General features: G+C 42.5%; 2 protein-coding genes across 2 annotated transcripts in view; one reads left to right on the top strand and one right to left on the bottom strand.

Moving 5' to 3' along the window:
• sipa1l3 (signal-induced proliferation-associated 1 like 3) overlaps positions 1-11,669 on the bottom strand; it is a 57,467-nt gene extending 45,798 nt beyond the window's left edge. Inside the window, exon 1 of the mRNA XM_077565046.1 lies at positions 11,517-11,669. The gene's annotated coding sequence lies outside the window, so the exon portion shown is untranslated. The remainder of the gene's footprint in view (positions 1-11,516) is intronic.
• Positions 11,670-12,496: 827 nt separating this feature from the next.
• The window catches only part of map3k10 (mitogen-activated protein kinase kinase kinase 10), a 30,957-nt gene continuing 17,026 nt past the window's right edge, over positions 12,497-26,427 (top strand). The window contains exon 1 of the mRNA XM_077566054.1: positions 12,497-14,934. Within this exon, the coding sequence (XP_077422180.1) occupies positions 14,052-14,934 (883 nt within the window). The 5' untranslated portion in view covers positions 12,497-14,051. The remainder of the gene's footprint in view (positions 14,935-26,427) is intronic.

A 26,427-nucleotide genomic window follows, 5' to 3' on the forward strand; every position in this document is an offset into this window, starting at 1 on the left:
ACTGTATTTGAAACATCCACATAATTGTAAATAGTACCACAGTTGCACACATTTGTAAATAGTTTGCGAAATTGTTTTGTCAAATTGTTACACTGTTGAATGGAAATAAATGTATTTTGCAACCAAAAAACACTTTTTCATTGTTGGTGATAGCGTTTTACAGAAGTAAAGCACTATTTAGGTGTTTGTGGCATCATTCATGGACAAAAAGAAGTGTACAATTCACTAGAGTGCATGAAATAACATTGTTTCACAAAAAGCTCTTTTTCTACGCTTTTTGTTTCAAAACAGAGCATTTCGGTGAAACTAACCATTTTCTATTGTTGATTACTGAAGAACGGAATAAGGTAGAAACAAACGTTTTTTTTCTGATGAAAGATGAGAGTTCAATCTTTCATTTGGTAGTATGTGTGTTTCCATAGTCCAAACAACATTTTCTATGGACCTTGAAAGATCAGTCAAAATGCTTAAATAGGCTGGCACTGGCGACATCCCGTTTCTGAAAACGTCTGGCAGTCAAAGAGTTAATATAAAGATATGCTTGAAGATAATAAAACGTGGAAAAGACAGAACTATATTTTACTCAGTTGAGGAGATATGGCGTGAACAGTTATCATTTTGGTTAGGGTTAAAGAAACTTAAATTTCAAAATAAAATAAAAAAAGTGAAGTGCATTGATGATTTAAAAGCACCTATGTGAAGCCAGATTTGTATTCTTAAGAAAAGTGCCACTGTCACTATTTTCAATTATACATGTGTCTTAAGTGAAAAATGACACACATTATACACACAGACTTGAAACTGTAGTCCTGCAGCAGGGCTCTGATCCAGCACCGTGCCGGGCCCCTGAGAAATGAGATGTCTGCCAGCAAGACTTTGTCGAATAAGAGCAAACATAGTACAGTGGGTCCATTGAGATGGAACTGAAACGGAGCTGCAGACAGCACTATACAAACTGACACTGTGAGAAAAAGAGAAACAAAACAGCCAGACAAGAGAGTGGTGAAATACACCAGAGCAAATAACACCGGGAGTAATTCTCAAAAGGCCACTGCATAATGTAGTTATTTATATATATGGCTCCGCACAATAGTAATAGTTCCAATGTGGTGTAAAATGATCACTTTCCACAGTAAATACACTGTGAAATAAAGCTTGTCACCGTTATTCAATTCTTTGCTATAATAACTGTTACACTTCACAAACTGGTCATTCAAGAGTACCAAAGATTTCATCACTGAGACATGAAACTTAAACACCTATTATCACAGTGCCACAATCCCATTATCTTTCATCATCAATCATCATCATCATCATCATCATCATCATCAGCAGCAGCGGAGTAATACAGATCTGTGTTGCATTGCATCACCAGGACTTTTAGTAGAAATGGTTACGTACACTGTTCCTGGTACATTACGGTTCTATCCACGATTTTCAAGTCATCGTAATTTATGTTTGTTTGTTTGCTTTACAATATACTTTGAATGTGATCTATCATTTGATTGTTTTATAGTGATATCTGAAACATAGTATGTCCAAATTTGACCAATCGCTTATGTTTTCATGAATCAATACAATTGGTCAGTCATCATGATCTTAGAGTACCGAATCTAAAGCGCTAAAAATTGCTTGCAATCAAATTTCTTAACTCTATTTGGCACTTCACGGGGGCCTAGCAGCATTATACCATGTCAAGATTGAGTCACAAGTTCACAAGTAAAAAATACCAGATAGGCAATAACCAGTAAACATACGGAAATTAGATACTTTTGAGTAGGCCTGTTTTGTCAAAAAATAAAAAATCAATATCTACAGTTTAATGCCTTGCAGAAGCAAACCCATCAGCCATGGAAGTAAGTTTGTGTGCGGATTAACTTTCGCCAATTAACAACCTAATCCTTTTTTTTTGCGTTGCAGCAGTCATGGCTCTTAGACCTTTCAAATAGGGTTTGGGAAGATGACAACCACAGTGGTTAGCTGTGGTTAACTATTAAATATTTTTCTCTTGTTAGGGGGCTTGGCACAATCATGTACTTTGATGGTCACGTCTGGCAGCGGAGACGTGTCCTTTGCCATTCTACTCTACTGTAAATCGAGGACCCTCTGTTAATGTACCAGTACTCGGTATAAAAAAATATTTAGTTTCCACCTTCAGAGACTTCCAAAGCACTCATTTAATGTCAACAAAGGCACACAGTCTATAGATTACAAAGTCGGCCGAGCACATATGAAATTGACTTTCCAATGTATTATATTGAATGCATTATGCGTAGGCTTAGACAAAGCAAATGCACACATGCTTCAGCAAAGTGTGCGGCAGGTGGTGTGCTCACATGAATACAGTCTATTCAGAAAATATTAAAAGACGGGCTTCTGTCTCATCTGAAAGAGGCTTACACGAGCAAGGTGTGGTTCTTTTCAACTCACAATGACTTTACAAAAGACTCTTGGAGTGCTCTTTGGTATCAAAATCCAGAGGTCAAATTCGTCTTAAAAGCGCCATATGGTTCTAATGCAGCGGATGTAATTTATGTATGCTCGTTGGTTGCAAAGTCAGAGAATCAATCACTGAGAGGAGGAAAGAAGGAGTTTTACACCCTGAGAAAAATCTCAGCCCTTTAAAACTATCCCAGGCATTTAGACAGGCATCTCTGAAGAGGAATTTGGCCAGTAATAACAGCCGAGTAAAAGATGTCTCTCCTCTGAAACAGCTGCACTGTTGGGAGCTCCGTCATGTTCACTCATCTCTCTCTCGCAGGCCCGGCCAGTTTCACGGCGCTGTCACAACAAGCTCAATCCATCCAGAGGTCCTTTCTCATTCTCTAGCTGTTTGGTTAAGAGCGTGGCCAGGGTGTGGTTCCACAGCCACGCATCCATGTACGCCCACACTCAGCTGCACGCGTGCGTGTGTGTGTGTGTGTGTGTGTGTGTGTGTGTGTGCTCTGGAAGGCAGACACTAGCCTACTTGTTCTCCAGGCATAGACGGGAAACGTTTGATGACCTGCGATAGTCTTTAAAAAGGTACCAATTGTGGAAACCAAGAGATTGAGCCAAGCAGGACTGAAGCAAAAAACACAGCCCGCATTTGCTTCCAGTGCCACCATTGCTGTGGGATTTAAACATGGACAAGAACCTGAGGAAAAACAGCCCATTGTTGGCACCTCAGCAATCGAGTGTGCACATTTACAGTATGTCTGTAAAAGTAGCATCGAGGTTGCGTGTGTGCAAAAGGTGGGGTTTTTTTGTTTAGGGGCCCATCAAGTTAAGAGGGCCTTTTGGGCAGAACAAGTGGGTCAAACAGGTGGCAGTGGTGGGCTGATAGCACTGACCTTCAACAAACACACAAGCACCAATAGTAGCATGGCCAGACAAAACATACACTGTTTGCCCCATTTTGCCCTTTCATTACTCACGCTCATTGCAAAAAGAGGAAATCCACTCAGCAATACACACCATCTCCAGAGACACGGCCGCACAATAAAGGGTGCATTTCTACCCACACGGTCACACAAATTACACACACTCGATCCCCCCTCTGAGGATCTTACCTAATACTAGCAGAGGATTGAATCACATTTACGCAGTGTTTTCTATCACATCACTTCATCTGCTTTTTGTGTCTTTCTCAGGTGACGCTTTACCTAACATACACAAACAGCCGGTTATCTAATCACAACTTGGTTGCAGAGTTCATGGCCAAAACACACAAAAGGGAAAAAGGGAGGGCAGAAAGTGGAGGTATTAAATGGCTTGGCTTGAACCTTTGCTTTCGACTTTTTTGTGTCCAACTTCTCATCGCCTCCAAATTGTCTGGCTGCTTTTCTCCCACGATGATAGCGAGGCCTAGTGTTGCATGGAGATACACCCAAAAGTGTGTCACTTCCTTCTGCTTCTCTGCTGCTGGAAATGAAGTAAACTTAAAGAGCTCTTTCTCACAATGGAAGAAGCAGAGTTTCAGTCTGGTAGGGGAAATGCATTGTGCGCAAGGGATTGAACCGACAAGTTTTCAGCTTGAGGACAATTCATTGACAATCACATTTTTTGGGCTCAGGCAAAGGATGGGTTGGGTTCCCGAATCAAACTAGCAGCAGTGCCTTAAAGAGGCTATTGACAACTGAAAAAAATAATAGGGAGTTCACACACACACAATGTACACTTTTAGGCAACAAACTCAATTCATGTAGTGCACTACTGTACTCCCTTTTGCCTTAGTTGCTGCAAGATGTTGACCTCAACCATAACAATCAATTCCACACATTTGACTGAATTCCAAATAATCACTTAAGTACTGGATTATTAGTCACATCCATCGACTTTGAATCCTTTCTTCTTATCATTTAATTCATTCAGTGTAACTAACACCAAGAAATAAAATAATTCTTGGCACAGTAAACGTTCAAAAAGTTCAAGTTATGAAACGAATGCAACAAGAAATATGGGCCAGTTAGAGTCTAAATGTGATGTTTCCATGTCTGCAGCGTACAATTATTTCAATGCCAATCGTGGCGACATTGACTATCGTCATGCTGTGTGGGAACAGACAAAAAAAGTTTCCATTAGCTCCACGGTTTTGCTTTTCAAATTGAGAGAAATTCAGTTGATATTGAATGAAGGCATATATAGCAGCATGCCTTCACATTAACATACCATACCTCTTTTAGTGCATCAAAGGCGCTAGTGTGGAAGCATGGCAGGAAACGCCTGCATGACAGTGACAAATCGGATTTGGCGACACGGGGGTGGGAGAATGCACTTTCTTATACAGTAACTTAAAAAAGTGGTACATGAAGAATCTGCGGAATGACCACATGCTGCATTCAATTATCAGCCAAACAATGGCTCAACAGTCGACAAAAGTGACGGCGGAGCGACCGTATGAATGCACGGCCACCACAAATAAAAGGGAAAACTGCTTTTAATGTTACATCATACAATGCTTCACAATGAGGCTGACAAAAAGTACAATCAAAGACACACAAGTGAACTCTATATATTTGTTGGTAGCGTCGCACCCTAACATTCCCCCCAACCTGGGAATGACTGATGCCAGCAAACATTTAGGAAGGAATTTGAGAGCAGCATCACACTAGGGACCAAAGAGATTTTTCTGTGTTTTACTCACATCCTGTCGTGAACTAGCTGTGAGTAATCTCTTCAATCTAAGGGACACAGCTCTTCTCTCCTTGATGCAGAGCCTGTGATTCACATTTCACTGCACACACTTCCTGTCCAACGGCTTGACCTCCAGTAGAAGAGAAATAAAACACTGATGCGATTTCACACGAGGGGACTATAAAGTAAGGGGGTCTCTTTACTGTTTTGCAGCGGGAAGCAAAAATGTGGTCAGGATGGAGAGAAAAAAAATACTGGCGTGCATAATCAACTTAATTCACATGTTCAAAGTAAGATAACTTTGAACACATTACAACCACTGAAAACTACACTGTGCACCACTGACTGAATTACAGCTAACTGCATTGGATCACTTCAAGTGGCTTTTCCAATATTTTGGTTGCCACGCTAATATCTATGACTGAGTGTGTGTGTGTGTGTGTCGCTTTAAAAGGTGGGGCCTGGCCATGTGAGTGACATGGGTGTCAGCAAATGTGTGGAGTGCAGAGTTGGTTAGCCGATTCTGTTTGAGTTGTGGCTATTAGCAGCTCATGTACCAGTGCACTTTCAGCTATGTCTATCCTTGGCTATTTGAGGGTGCATTAACACTGTAAGTAGCAATGGTAGGCTTTATTAAATTAGCTAGCATCGATACACAACTTTTTTGGGGGGGCGATTTTAGACATGCTGGCGTGGTTCACGTTGCACTGCAAGTGTGAAATTATCCCAAATTTTGGACATTCTCCATTTTTCATGGCGTCTTTCCTTCTGGTTGGCGGCCAAAGACTGCTCTAAGTCTGTTTGGAAAACAAACCCTGCAAAGCTTCGAACTAGAGATTTGCTTGGACCTTTTTTGGAAATGTAATTATTTGAGTAATTTGATTCATCTTTGCATCTTTAGTTTCGTCAGGGCACTTACAATCAAGACTTTTGGGGTTAGTGCCAAAGGATCTACATTTTTAAAGCCAACTCTCGCATTTTAATTGTTGCAGCCACTGTATTTAAAAGACAAAACATGAAAGAAAACGCTTTCCACTCCCTCTGTCTTTGTTTAGTATCTTCAAACATAACTGTTTTGTTCAACTAACCAGCTAGAACTGATAAGCACTGTGCAATGATGCATGGCAATAAGCAGGATATCACATGAGGAACCGTAGGACGACATGACTAATAATCTGTGACTAACAGGTGAGTCAAACTAAAATAAACTGCAAGTGGTCTTTGGACGCAATATGGGTTAAATGACCAAGTTGTGTGTGTGCGTGCGGCGTGTCTATGTGTGAATGTGAGCGTTGGAGTGGGAGACTCTGGGTTAATTCACTCCTGTTCTCTTCATAAAAACAGATGGAGGGCGAATAAACTGTCATCCAGGATTTCCTCTTTCCCGGACTTTTCTGGCAAACTGTCGAGTCTGTGACATGACAAGTCACTCTCTCACACGCATACCAAAAAAAAAAAAATAGGCCACCTGTTACACCATTGCGTCTTTGGTAAAGCCTCAGGTCAGCACTGAAGCCGGTGGAACACTTACACGCTTGGCTAAAAGCCAATTAAAAAAAAAAAAGACACCATACAGTGAAGAGACAGACAAACGCCCTTCTAAATCATGACGATTCCTATCAACTGATGTATGACCGCTTTGCAAGTTTCTACAATAAGGCTTCTTCCCTGCAGAATGAATGAACAATTGGCGTATTTATCGTGTAGGATCTCGGGAGCCTTTGACGTCACTATCCCCACATGACAGAGGCAAGCTTTATAAAGACATGGAGATATGAAGCGTTTACATTATGGAGCAGGCAAGAGTTATGCTAGTTACCCTGCCTGTGGAAATGTTCCTTCGGCAACCTTCTTGTAGCAATTTTTAAATGGAAGCCCTGAGTAAATAAATGACCCTTTTGTCTGGTGGTGTATACGTTCCCTTCGGCTGCACATTTGCACCATACTTTAGTCAGAAGTCCTGGCTTTGCGTTTGAAGTGTCTTGTGGACGGACGGATGGCTCTCCTTCCGTGGCCGCAGCTGACCAGTGGGAGGACACGGGGCCGACCTGTGGCAAGAAACGCCGCCTCGACATCTGTGTTTATCCTCCAGCGAGAAGCAACAGGCTATATTTACCCCAGTCGAACACAACCGGCACGGGGAAGTCGAAGGAAGGAGGATGCAATCTGGGATTTTTGCCACGTCTGGTAGAGCCATTCGCTTTCACATCCACAGTGAGCGCGCAGACCCTGGCCTTTGCATTAAGACTAATGTAGAAAGAGCCTGTTGAGGTCATTTACATCCAAGAAGCGTGATGTTCACAACCCTCTTCCACATACATTAGCTAACAACACCTTGAGGCAATTGTCGATCCTATCCTATCTGAAAAAGCTTGACTGATGAATTGTTTGCTAGGCCAATGCTTTATAGCTGCCAAGGCGGCCGTAAAGAAGAGAGACGTGTCTTTGTGTAAATCACGTACCTGTTGACACAGCCGGGCACGCTGACTTATGGATAGGACCCTCACGGGGGACAAATACATCACAGAAAGTGGGGACGGGCTGCAGCAATACTGTTAATGGACCAAGGCTATTTCACCTTCAACTGCACAAGCGCACTCGGGTCTAATGGCACAACCTGTTTGCATTAGACTGATGGTACTGCAGCAAATTTGATCGCTTCAAGTTACATTTCAAATCAACGAGGGCCTCATTATGCATGTAAACTCAGCTCACAAATCACAACAGTGTGGTAATTATGCCCAAATTGCTGTCAATCACATCACCTTCTCTATAAATCTTTGATATAAAAGTATTTTAGTCGTTTAACCCCTAGATTGTGGTAGTGTAGTTTATCATTCATTAATGAACAATAAATATGTATGTTATGATAATACATCATATTACGTATATCATAGTCTACTCCGGAAAAGAACAAATCATTCAGATTTTCAACTGGCAAACTGTGTGGATTAGTCAGTTAAGTCATCTTCAAAATACTATTGAAGCACTTGAGACAAAACTGTAAAGGCCTAGATCAGGGATGGCGAGATCCGGTCCTCGAGGGTCGGAGGTCCGTCAGGTCTTGGATATTTCCCTTCTTCAACACAGCTGATTCATGATCAGCTCATCAGCAAGCTCTGCATAAGCCTGATAACGATCCTGCTAATTGGAATCGGCTGCAGTTAGAGCAGGGGAAACCTCTAAAACCTGCAGGACTCCGGCCCTCGAGGACTGCAGTTTGTCATCCCTGGCCTAGATACACCAATCCGACGTCGGGAGTTGGACAGCGTTGGGCCAACGGCATGCGCCGTCTGATCGGTGTATAAATTACTGTCGTAAAGTCGGATTGAGTTGGAATATGTCGGAGGGGGAGGGGGGCTTTTCCGCAAACTCGACATGTTGAATCAGCGTCGGGCGATTTCATCACTGTGATTGGGTGTTAGCTAGCGAATCAGCGCACAGGGCAAGAAGAGGAAGTGACGAACATGGAGAAACAGTATGATGGAAAGCCTGGACCATCCCCCCGCCCCGCTCATTTTGTGCATCGTCACCCTACTGTACCCTCCGCATTTGAACGTACAATGTCTGTCTGGACAGAAAATCATGAAGATGACTTTGTCTCTTTGTTTCAAGACACGAGAGAGAAAAAGTAACCCGTATGCATCGTTTACATTTTTATATCCCGCCCCCGCAAAAATGTTTCCAGTTGCCTTTAGGAATAATGGCTACTGCCGCCAATGGTATGGAGGGGAATTACTTCTCGCGCATGCGCTGAAGGTACGTATTAGTCGGGGTCGGAGCGGTGTGGGTGTGTATTTACGTAAATTTTTTAAGCGACGTGCCCCGTCTGGGCTGACGCCACAGGGGGTAGGCGTCGGTCACATTTGGCCAACGTCGGATTGGTGTAGGCCTTAACCAAGTTGTCCATCACAACTAGTTGGTGTCTAAAGAATTATATGACGTCAGCTATAGCCTACATCTGTAAAATAGGTAAAACTACAGTTTAAAAAAAAAGTCTTAAAATAATATTTACAGGAGAAAGGAAACTCACACTTGGTCACACACACACAATACACCGCACATAAAGATGCAGCTGTCAGTTTACAATGACACAGTCCAGATGGCATCCGAGGCCTTAAAGTGTCTTTCTCGCTGTGTGTGAGGAAGATTCTGGAATAATTGTGATGGATGCTAACTAATGTGAGTGTGTGTGTCTGTGTGTCCTCGCTCACAATCATCCATTTCCATTAGCCTTCATTTAACTAAGATGCGTTATTTAACGAACAATTAGGACGAATCGGTCTAAACAAATACCACGAGGTCTGTCAAAAAGTCGTAGTCAGGAAGGGAGCCTTAAAAGTGGCCCTGGTGGCCAAAATGGTATCTCTCGTGCCTCAAAAATCCCACAAGGTGCCCTTATGGGGAGATGTGATTGCTCACTTACTGGATGATAACGATGGAGCTGCTAGTGTAAAGAACAGAACAAAGTCAAAAGCGGATGAGTCACCTCGAGCCAGCCATACGTGTCAGTGATTCACATCATGAAACTTGGGTGGCCCAGATTCCATTTTCTTTATGACATGATGCTTTTGTTTAAAGAGAGATATGCGCTTTGTGAACATTGCGGTTATAGTTTGATTTGATATTTTTTTGCTATTTTACCAGTTTTGAGATTTTACAGAATAGATGACCGTTCCCCCTGGTTGCATTTTAACCAGAGCTTCCTAGAGACTTTTTCAATGGGACTTGGACATGTCTGAGCAAGGAAACGCGCAGGTGTGACTGACTTTTCTGGATTAAATATGAATGAATTCTGTTGTGCTGCTTCGAGTCCTGTTACCGTCCATGCGGTAACTGCGACAACTGGGTCACCTCCACGAAACAAGGCTACTAGTAGTTAAAAATAACTGAAAAATAAAATAAACTGAAACTGAGAATCTACAATGAAATGCAATTCTTATCAAGGATATTGGTACATGTTTTTGGAGCGTGTGAGGAACCTGGAGTACCCACGGACATGGACTGACAGAAACTCTCAACTCAGACAGACCTATTAACCACCACGCTGCTTCACCTGTCCTGTAACATAACAAATCTTCAGCTTTGTTGATTATTTTCCCTGAATTGCACAAGGACGCACTTGGGTTATAGAAAATATGTAATGTAATACACGTGCAGTTACACGAGGGAGTGCAGCCACGACTTTGTGGTTGGAACATCAGATGATGATGGTGATAATGATACGCTAGTGCAGGAAGAATCTCTTAAATGCTGTGTTCTTGCTGTGAAAATGGATTTTACTTCTTGTTACGAAAAGAAAATCTGTATACATACATAAAATGTATATGTCATTTAACTTAACAGTTTGTGCAAAGCCAATGAAAGAATAAAGACTTGCACTGGATCGAACTGTTGTCAGGCACAGAAAAATAGGACATTTGAAACGAAACTTTAAAAAATTGACGCATATAGTCAGTGACTTAAGGGACACTACTAGTTCTGGAACTTTTCTGACACATCTTGCATCTGACATGGTAGACAGTAAGTATAATGAATACCCCTTCAATGAAACTACTACTATACCTACATATACCACATTGTGTTTATAACGCCAGCAGCAGCCAGCAACATAATGATCAAAGTAAAATAACTTGCCAGTCATGTTTATATTCAGCAAACTGTATACATAAGCACAGTAGCACACACCTCTTTAGGCAACAGCACAGTATCCTGCACGTCCACACACGCCACATCATGAGCAATCCCCCCAATTTAAACATGTTGTACACCAAGCCATCCAGGTAAACCGGGTTGCGTTCGAATCGACCACATAAACAGTAAACACTCGTGCGGGCACGTAGAGAAGAGCCGTATTTCCCACGCTGCCTGCCACAGGCAACTTCCGATTGCTACTACTCTACATGCAGAGCTCGTCCGTGTTTGAGGAAGCCGGGGGTGGGGGGGTCTATCAAGCCGGCTACCCCCCACAAACAAAGCTGCCATTGTCTGAATGCTGTAGTTTTGCCGTACATGCTTGGAACCTGGCGATTGTGACGAACTTAAGTGGGGAAAACTACAAACGTAAAATCAGCATAGCGCAGTGAGCATGCGCAGAACGGGGACCAGGCAGGAATCTATGAGGGCAGTTAATAAAAGTACCCGGCGTAAGCGATAGGCTATTATCATGTGTAAACGGCTGTGGGATGAGCAAGTGACGTGAAGCGTTTATCCAAGGGGAAAGAGTCGTGGTCAAGACGCAACGAGTAGCATTTGAATTAAAGTTGGCCGCTTCGGGTAGCTTCCCCGAGTTCAATGTTTGCCTAGCTCGCTAATACCGCACGCCACTTTTTTCACCGATTAAAAATAACCCAACCGGACCACTTAAAACTGTTATAAAGAGCAACAAAACCAGGTTGTACCTTCATAAAATTGCGACGAGGGTCCTCCTGTGGATCGAGCGGCATTAAAATTAGTCTCCAGACATGGTAAGAATAAAAAAATAAGCAGCCTCCAGTTGCTGTTCCCTGAGCGAGACGTTGCCAAGAATGCTCAACCGAAACCACGGCGGAGCGGAGCTGTGCTCGACGTCATTGCGCATGCGCAGACTCAGCCCACGGCCAGAGGGCAGCACTAATGGGTTGGGACGTGAAATGGACAGTAAATAGCCGTCTGTACGGAGTGGAAATGACACATTTTCTAGGCAACATCAGCATTTTTTTGTGTAGAAATATCGGTATGTTTTAAATTTGAACATGCACGATTGGTATGAAAGAAGCGCTCGATGAACTGATCATATTAATTGATCGCTTATTGCTCGTCGCCTACATATAACATATCGGTCAACGGCGGCACCCTGTGGTTGCAAGGCGCATTGCTGGGCCAAGGCGACTGTAAACGTTAGTGTGATTGTAATACACTCAGTTGACACCAGAGGTCAGTGTCGCGCAAACATATTTTGCAGTTAAAGTTACCCTGTTAATAGAATTTTAACTGGTACGTATACTATATACAAATAACTAGCTTTCAATGTTATAATAAAGTGGAGCTTAGAATAATTAACAGTTTGTGAGTAAATGTAGGTTTTATTAGAATTTATTTAAGAAATATTTTTCATTTATATTCATTTATATTTACAGGAGTAAAACATGGAGGTCATATATCTTAGAATGTTTGGCAATTATGCATCGTAAAAATAAACGACCGGGCTTTAATTTGTGCGATGTGCTATTGTAATTCCAATATCGAGTCTATTCTTACAACGTGTCAATGAAACAGAGCTGGCGAGCTAATTATCTGTAATCCGTTATTATTGTGCCACATTAATGATTCATGAGCTGCCACATTGATGTAGGTCAGCGACAGAGGTTTGAGAACTACATTACCCAGAGTGCAACGGGACACCACCACCACCAGCGACGGCGGCTCAGTGTGTCTCTCCGGTTCCAGCAGACTAAAGGCGTCCTCCACCGCGGTGTGTGTGGCCGGATAATTGCACACTCTTCATGGGATATATGCACACAAACTGGGCCCGGCGACAGCTTTCTGCTCCGTGGGTCAGTGACAAGCCGGACACATGTTCCCCGAGCCGAGTAAACGTCAACCGGGGTGGATTTGTTCAGACGCCGAGTGATTCGCCCAGTGTATTTGACAGCTCGATGTGCCTAAATACCGATGGAGCTTTTTTGGACATCTGGAAGACTGGCAAGACGAGGGACACCGCGGAGGCTTGACGTGCGCGTGATGTGGATCACTGAGATGCAGCTACACGCCCATAACAAGTCGATGGATGTTGCTATGCCCACGGTGCAGGTTGGGTTACAGTAAATACTTGCTTTCATCATAGTGCAGCCCTTCGGATGTGGCCTAAATCACTATTATTACTGAAATATTACATTGTGGAACGTGGCCTTAATTTATGGCGCAGCTGTTGTTATTTTTTGATTCTGTGATACTGTCTGCCTGTCTTAAAGAAGCGCCTTGGCATTTAAAGACTCCCTCATCCTCCTCCACTAATGGACAAGCTAACACTAAAATGAGAACGCCTCCCATCCACGTCTATTCGCCATCATCATTGGGTTTGTTATGTCCATAATGACCTGCTTTCCAGCTGTGGATTGAATGAAATAATATGAGCGGACCCCCTTTTGATATAAGCTGTCCGGGGGTCGTTTTGAGCACAGTGGCCATGTATGCAGGATTTCAACCGGGCCGGACTTTCCAGATGTAGGGCAGAGAAAAGTGTTCCATCTATTCAGCCATCCTCGCTGCACTGTATATATAGAGAGAAAGCAGCCCATATTCATGGAGATGGCTGATGGGGGAGGAGCGTCTACACTGGATAATGAGGACCCCCGCTCAGAGGATTGCAGTAGGCTCTGTCAGGGTCTGTCATTTTTACTGGTAGTCTAACCACAGTGAGTCCTCTGCAAACCTAATCTAATGACAGCCCCTTTTGGATTCTCACAATTCTTGGAAAAATCATCCAGGCAACAGCATGAGCCCTAATTGTCTTCTAGTTTCGACCTACATGAACACGTAGCCTATTAATGGTAATGTAGGAAGTTAGGAAGCCAGTATTGTAATGAGGAACAACGGATATAAGTTATGGCTTAGGAAGTTAACACACATGCAGATAATACAATGTAAAGCTTTCAATAGAGATAGTCCGTCAGGTTTTTGGGGATACTCTCATGGATTTGGAGCTTGACCTAATGTGCATTGTCCCTGAATGACCTGACCCTTTTTGGGAATACATGCTATCCCCGCACACTGCACAGACCCAAACGTTAACCGTATTTGGCGCTGTTTCAACAACAAGATGCAGGGATGGGGACGCGGCACTCCCAGTTCTTTGATCCGCTGACCCCCCTTAACCCGCTACTGGTGGTCAAGGACACCTCGCATTGGTTGATGGGCCTTCAGTGTTTATTGTGCCTGAGTTGACAGAGGCCTCCATGAACCCGTACGGCAGAGTGAGCAGCACAGCAGCCCCCCTGTCCTGCACCAGCTGTGGGGGGTGCTGCTCCCCACCTCCCCCGTGCCTCATCCCTTCCACGGTCTCCTCCATGTCGCCAAATATGACCCCGCCGCCCCTCATATGCCCTGCCCCGATCATGCAAGTGGAGAACGGCAGTAGCTGGAACTCATCCTTTGGCTCTCCGGACTCTCATCCTGGTCACAACTGCACGGCGCCCAACCCCTACTGGACGGCGGTGTTTGATTATGAGGCTACAGCAGACGAGGAGTTAACCCTGAGGCGGGGGGACCTCCTGGAAGTTCTCTCCAAAGACTCCAAAGTTTCCGGGGATGAGGGTTGGTGGACGGGCAAGATCCAGGACAAGGTGGGTATCTTTCCTAGCAACTATGTGACAAAGGGGGACGCTCCCAACTACCAACAGCTCACTGTAGACGTGGGTGAGTGCCCTTTGGAGATTGACTTCTCCGAACTGCTCCTGGAGGAGGTTATCGGAGCAGGTGGATTTGGGAAGGTGTACAAAGGGACCTGGCAGGTGGAGGAAGTTGCAGTCAAAGCTGCAAGGCAAGACCCTGACGAAGACATCAGCGTGACGGCGGAGAGCGTGCGTCAAGAGGCCAGACTCTTCTGGATGCTCCGGCACCCCAACATCATTGCGCTGCGAGGGGTCTGCTTACGGGAGCCCAACCTGTGCTTGGTCATGGAGTACGCCAGAGGTGGGGCCCTCAACCGAGCCTTGGCTGGGAAAAAGGTGCCCCCGAGGGTGCTGGTCAACTGGGCTGTGCAGATTGCGACGGGGATGGACTACCTGCACAACCAGGCGTTTGTGCCCATCATCCACAGAGACCTCAAGTCCAGCAATAGTGAGTACAAATTTGTTTGTGTCTTTTTAATGTAATAAGTACAAGGTTTAAAGTGTAAATTAACCTTAAACTTTTCTTGACAATAATATAATGTGACCTCACCAGTCTAAATATGACATTCTGATGTGAGATATGAGTTATGAAGCAAAATCTAGCCGTTTTTATCCATCTCAGCGGGCGGCCATTTTGTCACTTGCTGTCGACTGAAGATGACATCACAGTTGCGCTAGGACTCAGGCAACGACCAATTACAGCTCACCTGTTTTATGACGCTACGCTGTGATTGGTTGTTACCTGAGACCTGAGCAACTGTGATGTCATCTTCAATCAACAGCAAGTGGCAAAATGGCCGCCCCCTGAGATTGATAAAAGTTGCTGGATTTTGCTGCTTAACTCATATTCCCCTCTAAAGCAACAGAAAATTGAGGAAAAAACACAATCCATCATCAGACCCACAAATTTTTCCCAACTGTGGTAATGATTGTTACCAATGTTAAGCGATCAAAGCATACGTTTGTATTTCCACATGCTGTCTACTATGCTGCATGATGGAAGTATTCTACAATGCAACCAATATAGCTGTATTGATTTGTCCTCATGACATGTTTGTGGTCTCGATGCTCAGTCTGTGGTTAGAAATGCACAGATACAAATTGAGCCCCATCAACTACACTGCAGTAATACACACTCCCTTCTCCTTACCACCATGCACTCATTTGGCCTCCACATTAGGATACAATTGTTGAGATACAAAGATATTAATATTTTTGCTTTAGTTAAAGTGGGATACAGGCATCCCGATAATCCGGCCAAGTTTGAGGTAAGGCCTGATAGTCGATTTTCTCTAAAAGATTATCCTAAGTGATTTTCCTGAGGTATGAGCTCTGTTTTCAAAGATTTTCCCTCCGCAATCTGTTCAGAAAACCGTCAAGGCCAACAATTGTAAATGTTTTTTCTGATGTAAATATTTATGTAAAGTATGTGGTTAACACCGAGTCTGGCTCAGTCATCGTCTCCGTGATTGTGACATGAAATGGAACTATTGATAATTCTGAGCTTACCTCACAAATCAAAATGGCGGTCTTATGCTGCGTTTGAGGAAGGTTTGAAGTCAGATTCATCCCACTCGGAGTGTCCTAGTAACGCCCTCAAAGCGTATGAGGCAAATGTAAACAACAAAGATGGCTGATTCCAATAAATTGGTTGTTCTGGTTAACGCAGTTATTGTAAATCACTTCGTGTCACGTGAACACATCTCTTGTTTTTACATTTGCCTCAAACGCTTTGAGGTCAGAACTGACACAATCCAAGTGGGAAGAGTCCGATTCCCTACTTTCCTCGAATGCAGCATTTTTCTCTGTGAAAGGACGCTCTCCGCTCATTGAAAAGCATTGGACTTTGGATCGTTGTAATTTGATTTTTGAGGATTACTTTGATCTGAAAATGTGATCAAATATTGTTTGACTACTATAACAATGTAACTATAACAACAAAAGCAATACAATACACCGTGGAAACCAAGTGTTGTATTGCAGAAATATCAAATCCCGGCTGTTCGGAATGGTAAATAGCTGATTACGAAGTGATCGTAAGTTAACGCTGCCGCCGGACTCAAATAGAGGTGCAACTGATTTTGAGTGTTTGTATTATGTGTTTCCTAAGTCGTTCACCAAAATAAAAATGACAAGAACAAGAATTTGTAACCGCAATGCAGTTAGTTACTAGATAAGCTAAGTGGTAGCCTAGCCTCTACAGTAGTTTGTCTTTAAATACTAGTACTCGTTCTTTTGTGTGTTTTCCATCTTGGTATAACGCTAGACATCTGCTTTGGGGGATACTCACGATGCTCTGTTTGTCAACAAAATGATTACGTTTGTACTGCACTTAAGGTGTTTATCATAAATTATTATTATGGTGGTGTTTCGGTTACCTAATTTCGCTGCATGAGATGTGCAGAATAATAGGAACAGCGTGATTCAGCACAGTTCAACACCATTTCAATTTGTTGTTGCAACTTTCAGCTTGTCCCATCAGGAGTCTGCATTCTGTCTTCTTTGGCCATATTTTCTCCATCATCCATCTGCTCCTCCTCTTGCTCCTTCTCCTCCTCCTCCTCTTACTCAAGGAAAGCAGTTCTGCTCTGCAACTCGCTGTGCTATTTTTGGTCCTTTGTGCTACTTGCTGTTTTAAAGACGCAGTTGCAGTTGTTAGTGCATCACACAAACGGCACAAAAGCGTGGACGCATGTAAGCGCATGGGAGATATTATGCGTCTCAGACGACGTGCGTTGATCTCCTCTGACGTGCTTGATGGGGGGATGGAGAGGTTGGCGAGTGTGGGTGGAGCGCGCAGGATGCTGACCAAAGGCTCTTTTTAAAGGGGCGAGACGGTTGATAATAGCATAAACACGCTTATATTGCTGATCTGCAGAAAACGCCTCCGTCCTCTTTGCATCATTTGCATCTTTGATTGTCAATTTCTTTCCCATATGCGGCTCTATTAACGGTTGAGGGGTGGGCATCAAATGTGACACAATCGGAAACTGTTACATGGCATTGCTTCTGTGCCACTGAGTCATGCGGCTTCAAGCTTCTATCGGCCGCAGCGTTAAATGTCAATGCCCTAATTTAGACTATTGTCTACTTGTAAATAACAGCATCAAAGAAATGCTATGTTTTAGTCGAGGGTCTGGGCCCTCTCTAGATACCCCCTTGGATCTTGCTTAAAATGGGCATGGGTTGTAATTATTAACTCATTCACTGCCATTGACGACTATAGACGTCAAAAATTCATGTGATCTATTTCTATTAGTTTAACATTTTTTCCCGTTTCATTAAATTTTTAATGAAAACCTAAAAAAAAATTATTGTTAATTTATAACATTTAAAATTTGTGATTAACTATAAAAGTCATGCGATTAATTACGATAAAAAATTTAATTCATCTGACGCCCCTTTATTTTAAATTAGGGGCGTCAAGTGATTACATTTTTTAATTGTAACTAATCACATGACTTCACTAGTTAACTAACGATTAATCAACATTTTTATATCTGTTCTAAATTTACAACAAAAAAGTCTAGGTTTTCATACTCTTGTTAACAAAAGTGGAAAAAAAATGTTAAACTAATAGAATTTTTTTTTGGACATCTATGGCCGTCAATGGCAGTGAATGAGTTAAGCACGTGAACAGTAGCCCTCTTGATGGTTTTGTTTTTTTTAACAATGTTCATGGGTCATTGTGACCCGTTCTATTGTTTAATAATCAAAAAAATATCACATAAACACAATACAATCTTAATATTTAAAAAACGAAAATAAAAAATTGAAGGCCATCAGAGAAAATTTAACCTAAGTTAGTTTCCCCCCCCCCCCCCAAGATTTTCCGAACGGGTCAATTTGACCCACAACATAACAGGACGGTTAAATATCAGTCACAAGAGATGTTTTCGCCTGGTGGGAAAAAATGTGAACCAAATTTGCCGCTTCAGGGTCGACTTCGGTTCCAAACAAGTTTAGTGTGGTGAATAATCGCTCAAACCTCAATAAATATTGCTTGTTCAAAAATATGTTTAAAAAAAAAAATCTCACATGGAGCGCAAAGACGTATGAACTGCGAGTGAGGCAACTGATGGGAAAGAACAAGAGAAGGAGAGTACAGGGGGTAAACAGTGGTTCATCTCCGTTTACATCTCAGCTCATTGTACGGGTGTACTGCTCTCAGGTGTCCTCTTCAAACCACCGACCACTTGGCACAGGTGCGCTTGCAGAGTAGCCCCAGAGCCTCTCCTCATACCTTTCTTGGGCTTGGAGCTCAGTAAACAATGATGTGTCCTTTTTCCATACCGCTTTTAAGAACTCATCAAGGCCAATTATGACACACCTCATTGAGTGAATGCCTGTTGTTTTATTTTTTCCTGAGCTTTCATTTTGGCTCCCTAGTAAGCTTTCTTCCGCAATTAACCTCTTGAAGTTCATAAGTCATGCCAGTGTACGTTTCTATAGTCTGCCGTTTTAACCTGGTGAGGCTATGGCCGGGGGATAATCTCATTACCATGACCTCCTTTAGAGTGATGTCACATCATGTTTGTAAACAGGTCAGTCATTGGCCTCGTGGTCATGCTTTACCTGTCACCCTGATCCCGCATCAGCCTCGACTTTCTCACAGTGTAGGGGCTCTGGTCCCACTAGATTGCATAAAGAGGCCGTCTTGACAGTACAGTATACTCATTTGATGTTAGAGAGCACTCTATTTACTATTTAACATGTTGATGAAGTTGTAGTTTTTTTAAAAATGTTATTTTGAAGTTGACCTTCTCACCATGTTGGCAGCATGTTACCGTCATGCATAGCTATGGCTAGCTAGCTTGACTGTCTGATCCAGGGTGTAAACCGCCCTATGCCCAAAGTTAGCCAGTACTCCAAAAAATGGATGAGTGAATGGATTTCAAATAGTCCTAAAAATTTGAAATTTAAGTCTCCATTTTTGTTGACCTTTTCCCCTTTATCGCTTTTTAAAAAAAAAAATTTTACATTACGTAAAATGTTCCCTACTATTTCCCTTTACAATTAATAAAGCTTTTATGATGGCCACAGTTTCCTGTTATCGGCCACGGTGGGCAAACACTTGCCCTAACATCCACCATCGTGTACAACAAGATGCGTGTATGCATGCGTGAGGCTAGAATTGCGAGCGAGGCTGACATTGCATGCTGTTTTTACCGCTTCAAATGGGAGCTGTGTTTACATAGTCAACAATCATCTGAATAGAGGGAGCCCTCATGTCTCCAGGCAGGCTTGTCGAGTGTGTGTTTTTAATAAAGTGTCATTTCATTGAAACAAAAACACAAATGAAATGTAATCGCCGTCTTCTGTTCCCCCCCCCCCCATTTGGTTAATACTTAACATCGGAAGCAACAATGCAAACAAGTGCTTTATTAGCTACTAAACAGATTAGTGAGGCATGATATGGAGTATAGAGGCCTATATAATACAGCCTGGCTGCGGCTGTGAGAATAAAGAAGAGTGGGGCTGTTGAGTAAAAGGATTAGAAAGGTGGCTGGTCCCGGTAGCTAATCCCTTGGTGAGTGGTCGAGGGTGACAAGGTGGCTAACTTAGACGAGTGCAAGTTAGAAATGATGGGACTGCGACTGGACTGCTTTTACACTCAACCGTTAGTTACAAGTTACACTACAGAATGACATGATTTTAAAGGGGAAGTCAACCTTAAACATTTCTTGACAATAATATGTTATATGTGACCTCACTAGTCTAAACATGATATTGTGATTAATATTACATTGGTGGAATATGAGTTATGCAGCAAAAAACAGCCGTTTTTAGCCATGTCAGTAGCCATTTTGACACTTGCTGTTTGTCAGTATGGTGGGGGCTTTAGGACCCAGATGCGGGAAGGCAGAGCAAGGAGGCAGAGGTGCAGTCCAAAAAGAGGTTTTAATTTCTAATAAAAAAAACTAACTTCAAAATACAAAATAAACTGAACTAACAAAACATGACGCTAAACATGACAAAACAACTAAGGCGAGACTAACAACATGACATGGATCCTGATAAGGCAAAAAAGGTCAGCGTGACGTGGCGAAAGACTTACGACAGTGGCAACAGCAAAAATGAACCGACACAGACAGGGGGAAGACAACCGACTAAATACACCAACACTAATGACATAACAAGACACACCTGGCTGAGGGCACTGGTTGGATGACACATGAGGGTAATGGGGAAAGGTGGACACAATCAGGGATCAGGGTTGACAAAGACACCAAACAAGGAAGGGCAAGTGACCTGAAACGAGAGGAGTCAGACTTTTCGCAATAAAACAGGAAATGACACGACAAGGGGAACACACAAGGAAAACAGAGGCTAAACATGACAGGGACTAAACAAGACTGAAAATAAACATGACACTGTTGACTTAACATGACATCACAGTTGCTCAGGGCTCAGGCAACGACCAATCACACCTCACCTGTTTTCTGAAGCTGAGCTGTGATTGGTTGTTACTGACTTGAACAACTGTGATGTCATTTCTACTCGACATCAAGTGGCAAAATAGCAGCCTTCTCATATTGATTGCTGCTTAACTCATATTCCACTAACGCAATATTAACCAGAATACCATAAGTAGACTAGTGGGGCTGCATAGAACATATTATTTGTCCAAAAAATTTTGGGGGGTAATATGTTCTATGCAGCCCCACTAGTCTGAATACGGTATCTTGGTTGATATTGCGTTAGTGGAATATCAGTTATGCAGCAAAAAACAGCCGTTTTTACTCGTCTCAGGGGGCGGCCATTTTGACACTTGCTGTTGACTGAGAATGACATCACAGTTGCTCAGGTCTCAGGTAAACCAATCACAGCTTAGCTTCAGAAAACAGGTGAACTGTGATTGGTCGTTGCCTGACCCCCTGAGCAACTGTGATGTCATTTTCAGTCGACAGCAAGTGGCAAAATGTCCGCCCCCTTAGATTGATTAAAAATGGCTGGATTTTGCCACGTAACTCATGTTCCACTACTGTAATATTAATCAGAATGTCATGTTTAGACTAGTGAGGTCACATATAACATATTGTCAAGAAATGTTTAAGGTTGACTTCCACTTCAATCAAATGTGGACTTTGAGCATAAAAGTTTGTCCATCTTAGTTTGGGTGTTTTTTGAGGACAGTTTCATACCTTTTCTACTTTATACGGAGAGTGGATATATACAACCTCCCTGTATATTCTCTCCTGCTAACTGTAAAAAACAAAAAAAAGTTGGCCTACATTTCTTTTATTTATGCATTCAAATAAACGTTACTTCATTTTACCCAGCGTGGTATTGATATTTAGTATCACTGTCCTTGTGGATTACAGAACAATTACAAGACAGGCTCTGTATTCACGAGCGTCCATATTCAGGCGTGTCTGTGCGCTTGTCCAGCACAGTGCATCGAGTATGTGTCCTTGTGTGCGCATGGAGGTTGGACAACAGGACACGCTGGCGCTAGAGCAGGAGCCCACTCTCTCCATACCACACACACACAGCACAAACACATGTACACATCGCCACAGAGCAACAATGACCCCATTCTCACACCGCAGCCCAAGACAGAAAGAGAGCATGGCTCACAGTGGCAGAGGAGTCACTGCAGGGGAGGAGGAGGAGGAGGAGGAAAAAGCAGCCATGGGCGACTCCAGGCAGGGAATGAGAGAGTGGAGGCATGGATGCGAGCAAGCAAGGAGCAAAGCAGGAATGTAGAAAACCCCTGGAGGCTCGAATGGGAATGGAGAGATGGATGGATGGGGGGAGGGATGGATGGATGAATGCAGCAATGGGGACATGTATAACACCAGTTTTGACTTTTGTGTGTAGGGTAACATTGTGAAACATGCCACAGGCCACAACGAGGGACACAGTGTGGTAGAGAATTGTAAAAAAAAAAAAACATGCTGCATACAAGGTGTATAAAGTGATCATTTTTAATGGATCCAAGAGGGACAATATAAATTAAAGGCATGTGCTACTTGATTGATCAATTAGTCAAAATGAGAGATGGCATCCAAGACTAACTCTTTAAAAGGCATACCGCACCTACATTGCCTCTATAAGTATTCAAAAAGGGAGGCCAATTCCTGTCATTTTTGCTATAGAGTGAGAACATTCAAACGCTGAATACAAAGAGACAAGAGGTCAATATTTTTTTTGTTTTGTTGATTTGGTTCTTTATTGAACATAGAAACACGAAGAAAACACATTACAAGTCTAAAATATAAATGGAAGTAAAAAAGAAAATAATCGAGAGTTTATATGTTCAAAAGGGGTAGGAGGAAGTAAAAAAAATGATCTAGTCCTACCCCTTATTCGTTTTATGTTAATAAAATTATAAGGTAATGTATTTCAACAAAAGCAAATGTATAAACCTAATCATATATACAAGTGCACTTTTAACATTCGCCAGTGACATATGCACATGAAATCTACAGACACATACCACAATACATCTTAAAAACACATCCTGGTACTCACATATACAACTTTCTTTACACTCATACCGATACATCCAAAGAAATTACAGCATAGGTACATTTTTAAATGCTCACGACTGATGTAAGTAATTCTTTTGAACTTTGCTTTTAAACAATTTTGTGACTGAGATCTTTTCAGGTCATTTCCAAAATCCGTCCGTCCGTCTTCTTCCGCTTATCCGGGGTCGGGTCGCGGGGGCAGCAGCTTTAGCAGGGAAGCCCAGACTTCCCTCTCCCCAGCCACTTCAGCCAGCTCATCCGACGGGACCCCAAGGCGTTCCCAGGACAGCCGAGAGACATAGTCTCTCCAGCGTGTCCTGGGTCGTCCCCGGGGCCTCCTGCCGGTAGGACATGCCCGGAACACCTCCCCAGGGAGGCGTCCAGGAGGCATCCGAACCAGATGCCCGAGCCACCTCAACTGGTTTCTAAGGCTCTCCCTTAGAGATAGGGTGAGAAGCTCGGTCACCCGAGAGGGACTCAGCGTCGAGTCGCTGCTCCTCCACGTTGAGAGGAACCAGTTGAGGTGGCTCGGGCATTTCCAAAATCATTCCACAAATTAACATCTCAAGGTTTATTTTCTCTTTAGCAGCTAAAATTCCTACAGTAGTCTAAAACAGTGGGGTGTGCAAAGTTTGCTTCTCCTGATAATAAAATTAAACACAGCCCAAATCGTGATTGCATTAGTGTCGTTGCTATATTGGCCTAGCGTCAGAATTTCAGAAGCTGCGTTGTCGGTGCACTTTGTCCTCATGTTTGTGGCTGTGTGAACACAAGCAGGCTTTTAACAGATGTTTGAATCGCACAGGACTTGTTATACTTGTGTTATCGTGACACTGACATCACCAGGCATTGGCCGCAAGAGTATAACACAATACACGCACGCACGCGCGATTATTTTCTCCACTAGTCAATAAACATTTGATTGGAACACCCCCCCCCCCCCCTCTTGCTTTACTGCATTGCAGTGCAGACCAGACTCTCTGTGGGCCTGGAAGAATTGTGACACACATTTGCTTCCATTCCCATGCTCCATTTTTGACACGCCGATGTGCAAATTAATGCAATGGATGAGAATCTTTGGCTTTAACTTGATGACACGTGCGCGGCAAATGTAGGGTGTTGTAATGTGCTTCCCAAATTACAACACAAAACTTACATTTCCCAAATTTGCATCTGATTGTCTTCAACACTGGTAGACATACGGAAGTAGGTCAACAATCTACATAAATACGTCTTAAAAGTACAAGCGTGGTAAACGTATGCAAAGTGCACAGCATCGCTCCTATTCACTCCCTGTTTCAGCTCCTGGCCTATTAGTATGTTTAGCCTTGTATTAGAGAGTCATTGTTGTTGTTGTTTGCCAGCAGCCTGGCACAGCGAGTGACGACTCGGGCCAAACGGAGCGGGTGCCGGGCATCCTGCTGGCCCACTGCACCTTTAGCCACACACATGGGGGCACTTGGACAGCAATTGAGCTACTGAGAACTAGACTGGGCTAAATCCGTTTTTGTCTTCTTCTTTTTTTTTTTGCAGGAAAGTGATTTTAAAGTTTTGGTGGATTTATCTATCCGTGATTTAGACGACAATGACATTTTTTATCCAGGTACTCTCATCTCAGCTTTACATCAGGACTTTTGAGTTATAATTGATCAGTGAAGTAAAAAACAAACAAACTGAGAACCAATCCAATCAGAAGATGGACCAATCTATCAATTTGATTAAAACAACTTGACTATTTACTGTACAGTTGACGCTATTTGTTTAGGGTTGGGACTGACCCAGCCCACAAACGGCCACCATTTGCATATTATTTTGCGGGTCCGATCAATTACATCATTGATTGATGGACAAATTCTAACATTACAACCATTTGCCGACCTTGCATAAAATGCCAAATATCTGCCGATCCAATTACCCTGGTGATCAGACCTGCGTAAAGTCTACTGTCATCTTCAGTTTCGTCGGTTGAAATTTTATCTTTCAAACTTTTATTGAGCCAAGGCAGTTATTTTATGTTAGGAAAATATCACAGCCCAACATAACACAAAATGTCGCAAAAAGCATATATACTGAAATAATGATGAACTTGTCCCAATTTTATTACAGCTAATTATGTAATTTTCACAATATGTCATTGGTATAGATCAATAAAAAAAGTTACATTGTTTGTAGGAAATGGATCGACCAATCTCCGAACCTCACTTTCTGGGATGTTGCCACAAAGTGTTGAACTCATGTCAAAATTGCAGCTAAAACGAATGATATGTCTTTTTTCCTATTCGTTCATACACTTCACTTAAAAAATGACCAAAATCAAGATCAAGTCTTAGAAAAACTTTCCGCTATTTTGGACTGTAGGATACCTTTATCTCCAAACTTGTGTTTGCTAGGTGACCTAACAACAACTGACTTACCACATAAACAATTTCAATCTACACTTGTAGCCCTTACTATCGCTAAAAAAACAATTCTTGTTAACTGGAAAAATAAACAAACTCTGAATATCGACCAATGGTCTAACCTCCTCATAAATCACATTTTAATGGAAAAAATATCTGCCTCAAATAAAAACCAAATATCAAAATTTATAGAAACATGGTCTACGTATATAGAATTTTTTAACCTAATTCCGGTTACTTAATTCTGTCTGTTAGCGAGAGCCACTACATCGTGATAACTTACATTGATGTTTCTGCATTTGGTAATTTATTATTATATTATATTATTAGTATGGGATTTTTTTTAATGGGCTTTAGGTGAACTGATGAATACACACACGCTCGCACGCACGCACGCACGCACGCACGCACACACACACACACACACACACACGCACATACACATACACATACTCACCCACATACAAAAAAAAGTATATATATATATGTGTGTATATGTATATATATATGTATATGTATTAAAAAAAAAAAAAAAAAACATTTATTAAATTTTTTTTAATTGATTTGTTGTTTTTTTTTTGTTTTTTTTTTAAAAAGGAGAGCAATGATGATGTCAAATCGAATGAACAATACTGAGCTCTCCTGTAAAAAAAAGAAGAAAAAAAAAGACCAAAATCGTCATTGTCCCACTTGAGTTCTCAATCTGTCATACTAAAATAGTTGACTATCTCCATTTTTCTTAGTTGAGAGTTTAAGATAAATGGACTCAATTGAAAGTGGTGTCCTTTCCCCCATCTCATACCACACACTCCATCACTATAAGAGCCAAGAAGAGGCCTTCTCATTGAAAAGCTCCATGTCTTCAGAAAGAGGAGGGCGGTCTAGTCGCACGAACTTGGCAAGCTGCGTTTGTGTGCAGACAAAGTGAATGACTGCAGGGCGAGAGTGTGCTCCAGCGACAGCGCTCTGGAGCGGAGCCTCGGCGCCTGGTGCTGGTCCATGTGGAGCCAAGCTGGGGTATCAGTAACACATGCTGCATGGGACGAGACCCACAAGATGCCTGTA

The sequence above is a fragment of the Vanacampus margaritifer genome, chromosome 5, assembly GCF_051991255.1.
Source record: "Vanacampus margaritifer isolate UIUO_Vmar chromosome 5, RoL_Vmar_1.0, whole genome shotgun sequence".
In the NCBI taxonomy this organism is placed as follows: domain Eukaryota; kingdom Metazoa; phylum Chordata; class Actinopteri; order Syngnathiformes; family Syngnathidae; genus Vanacampus; species Vanacampus margaritifer.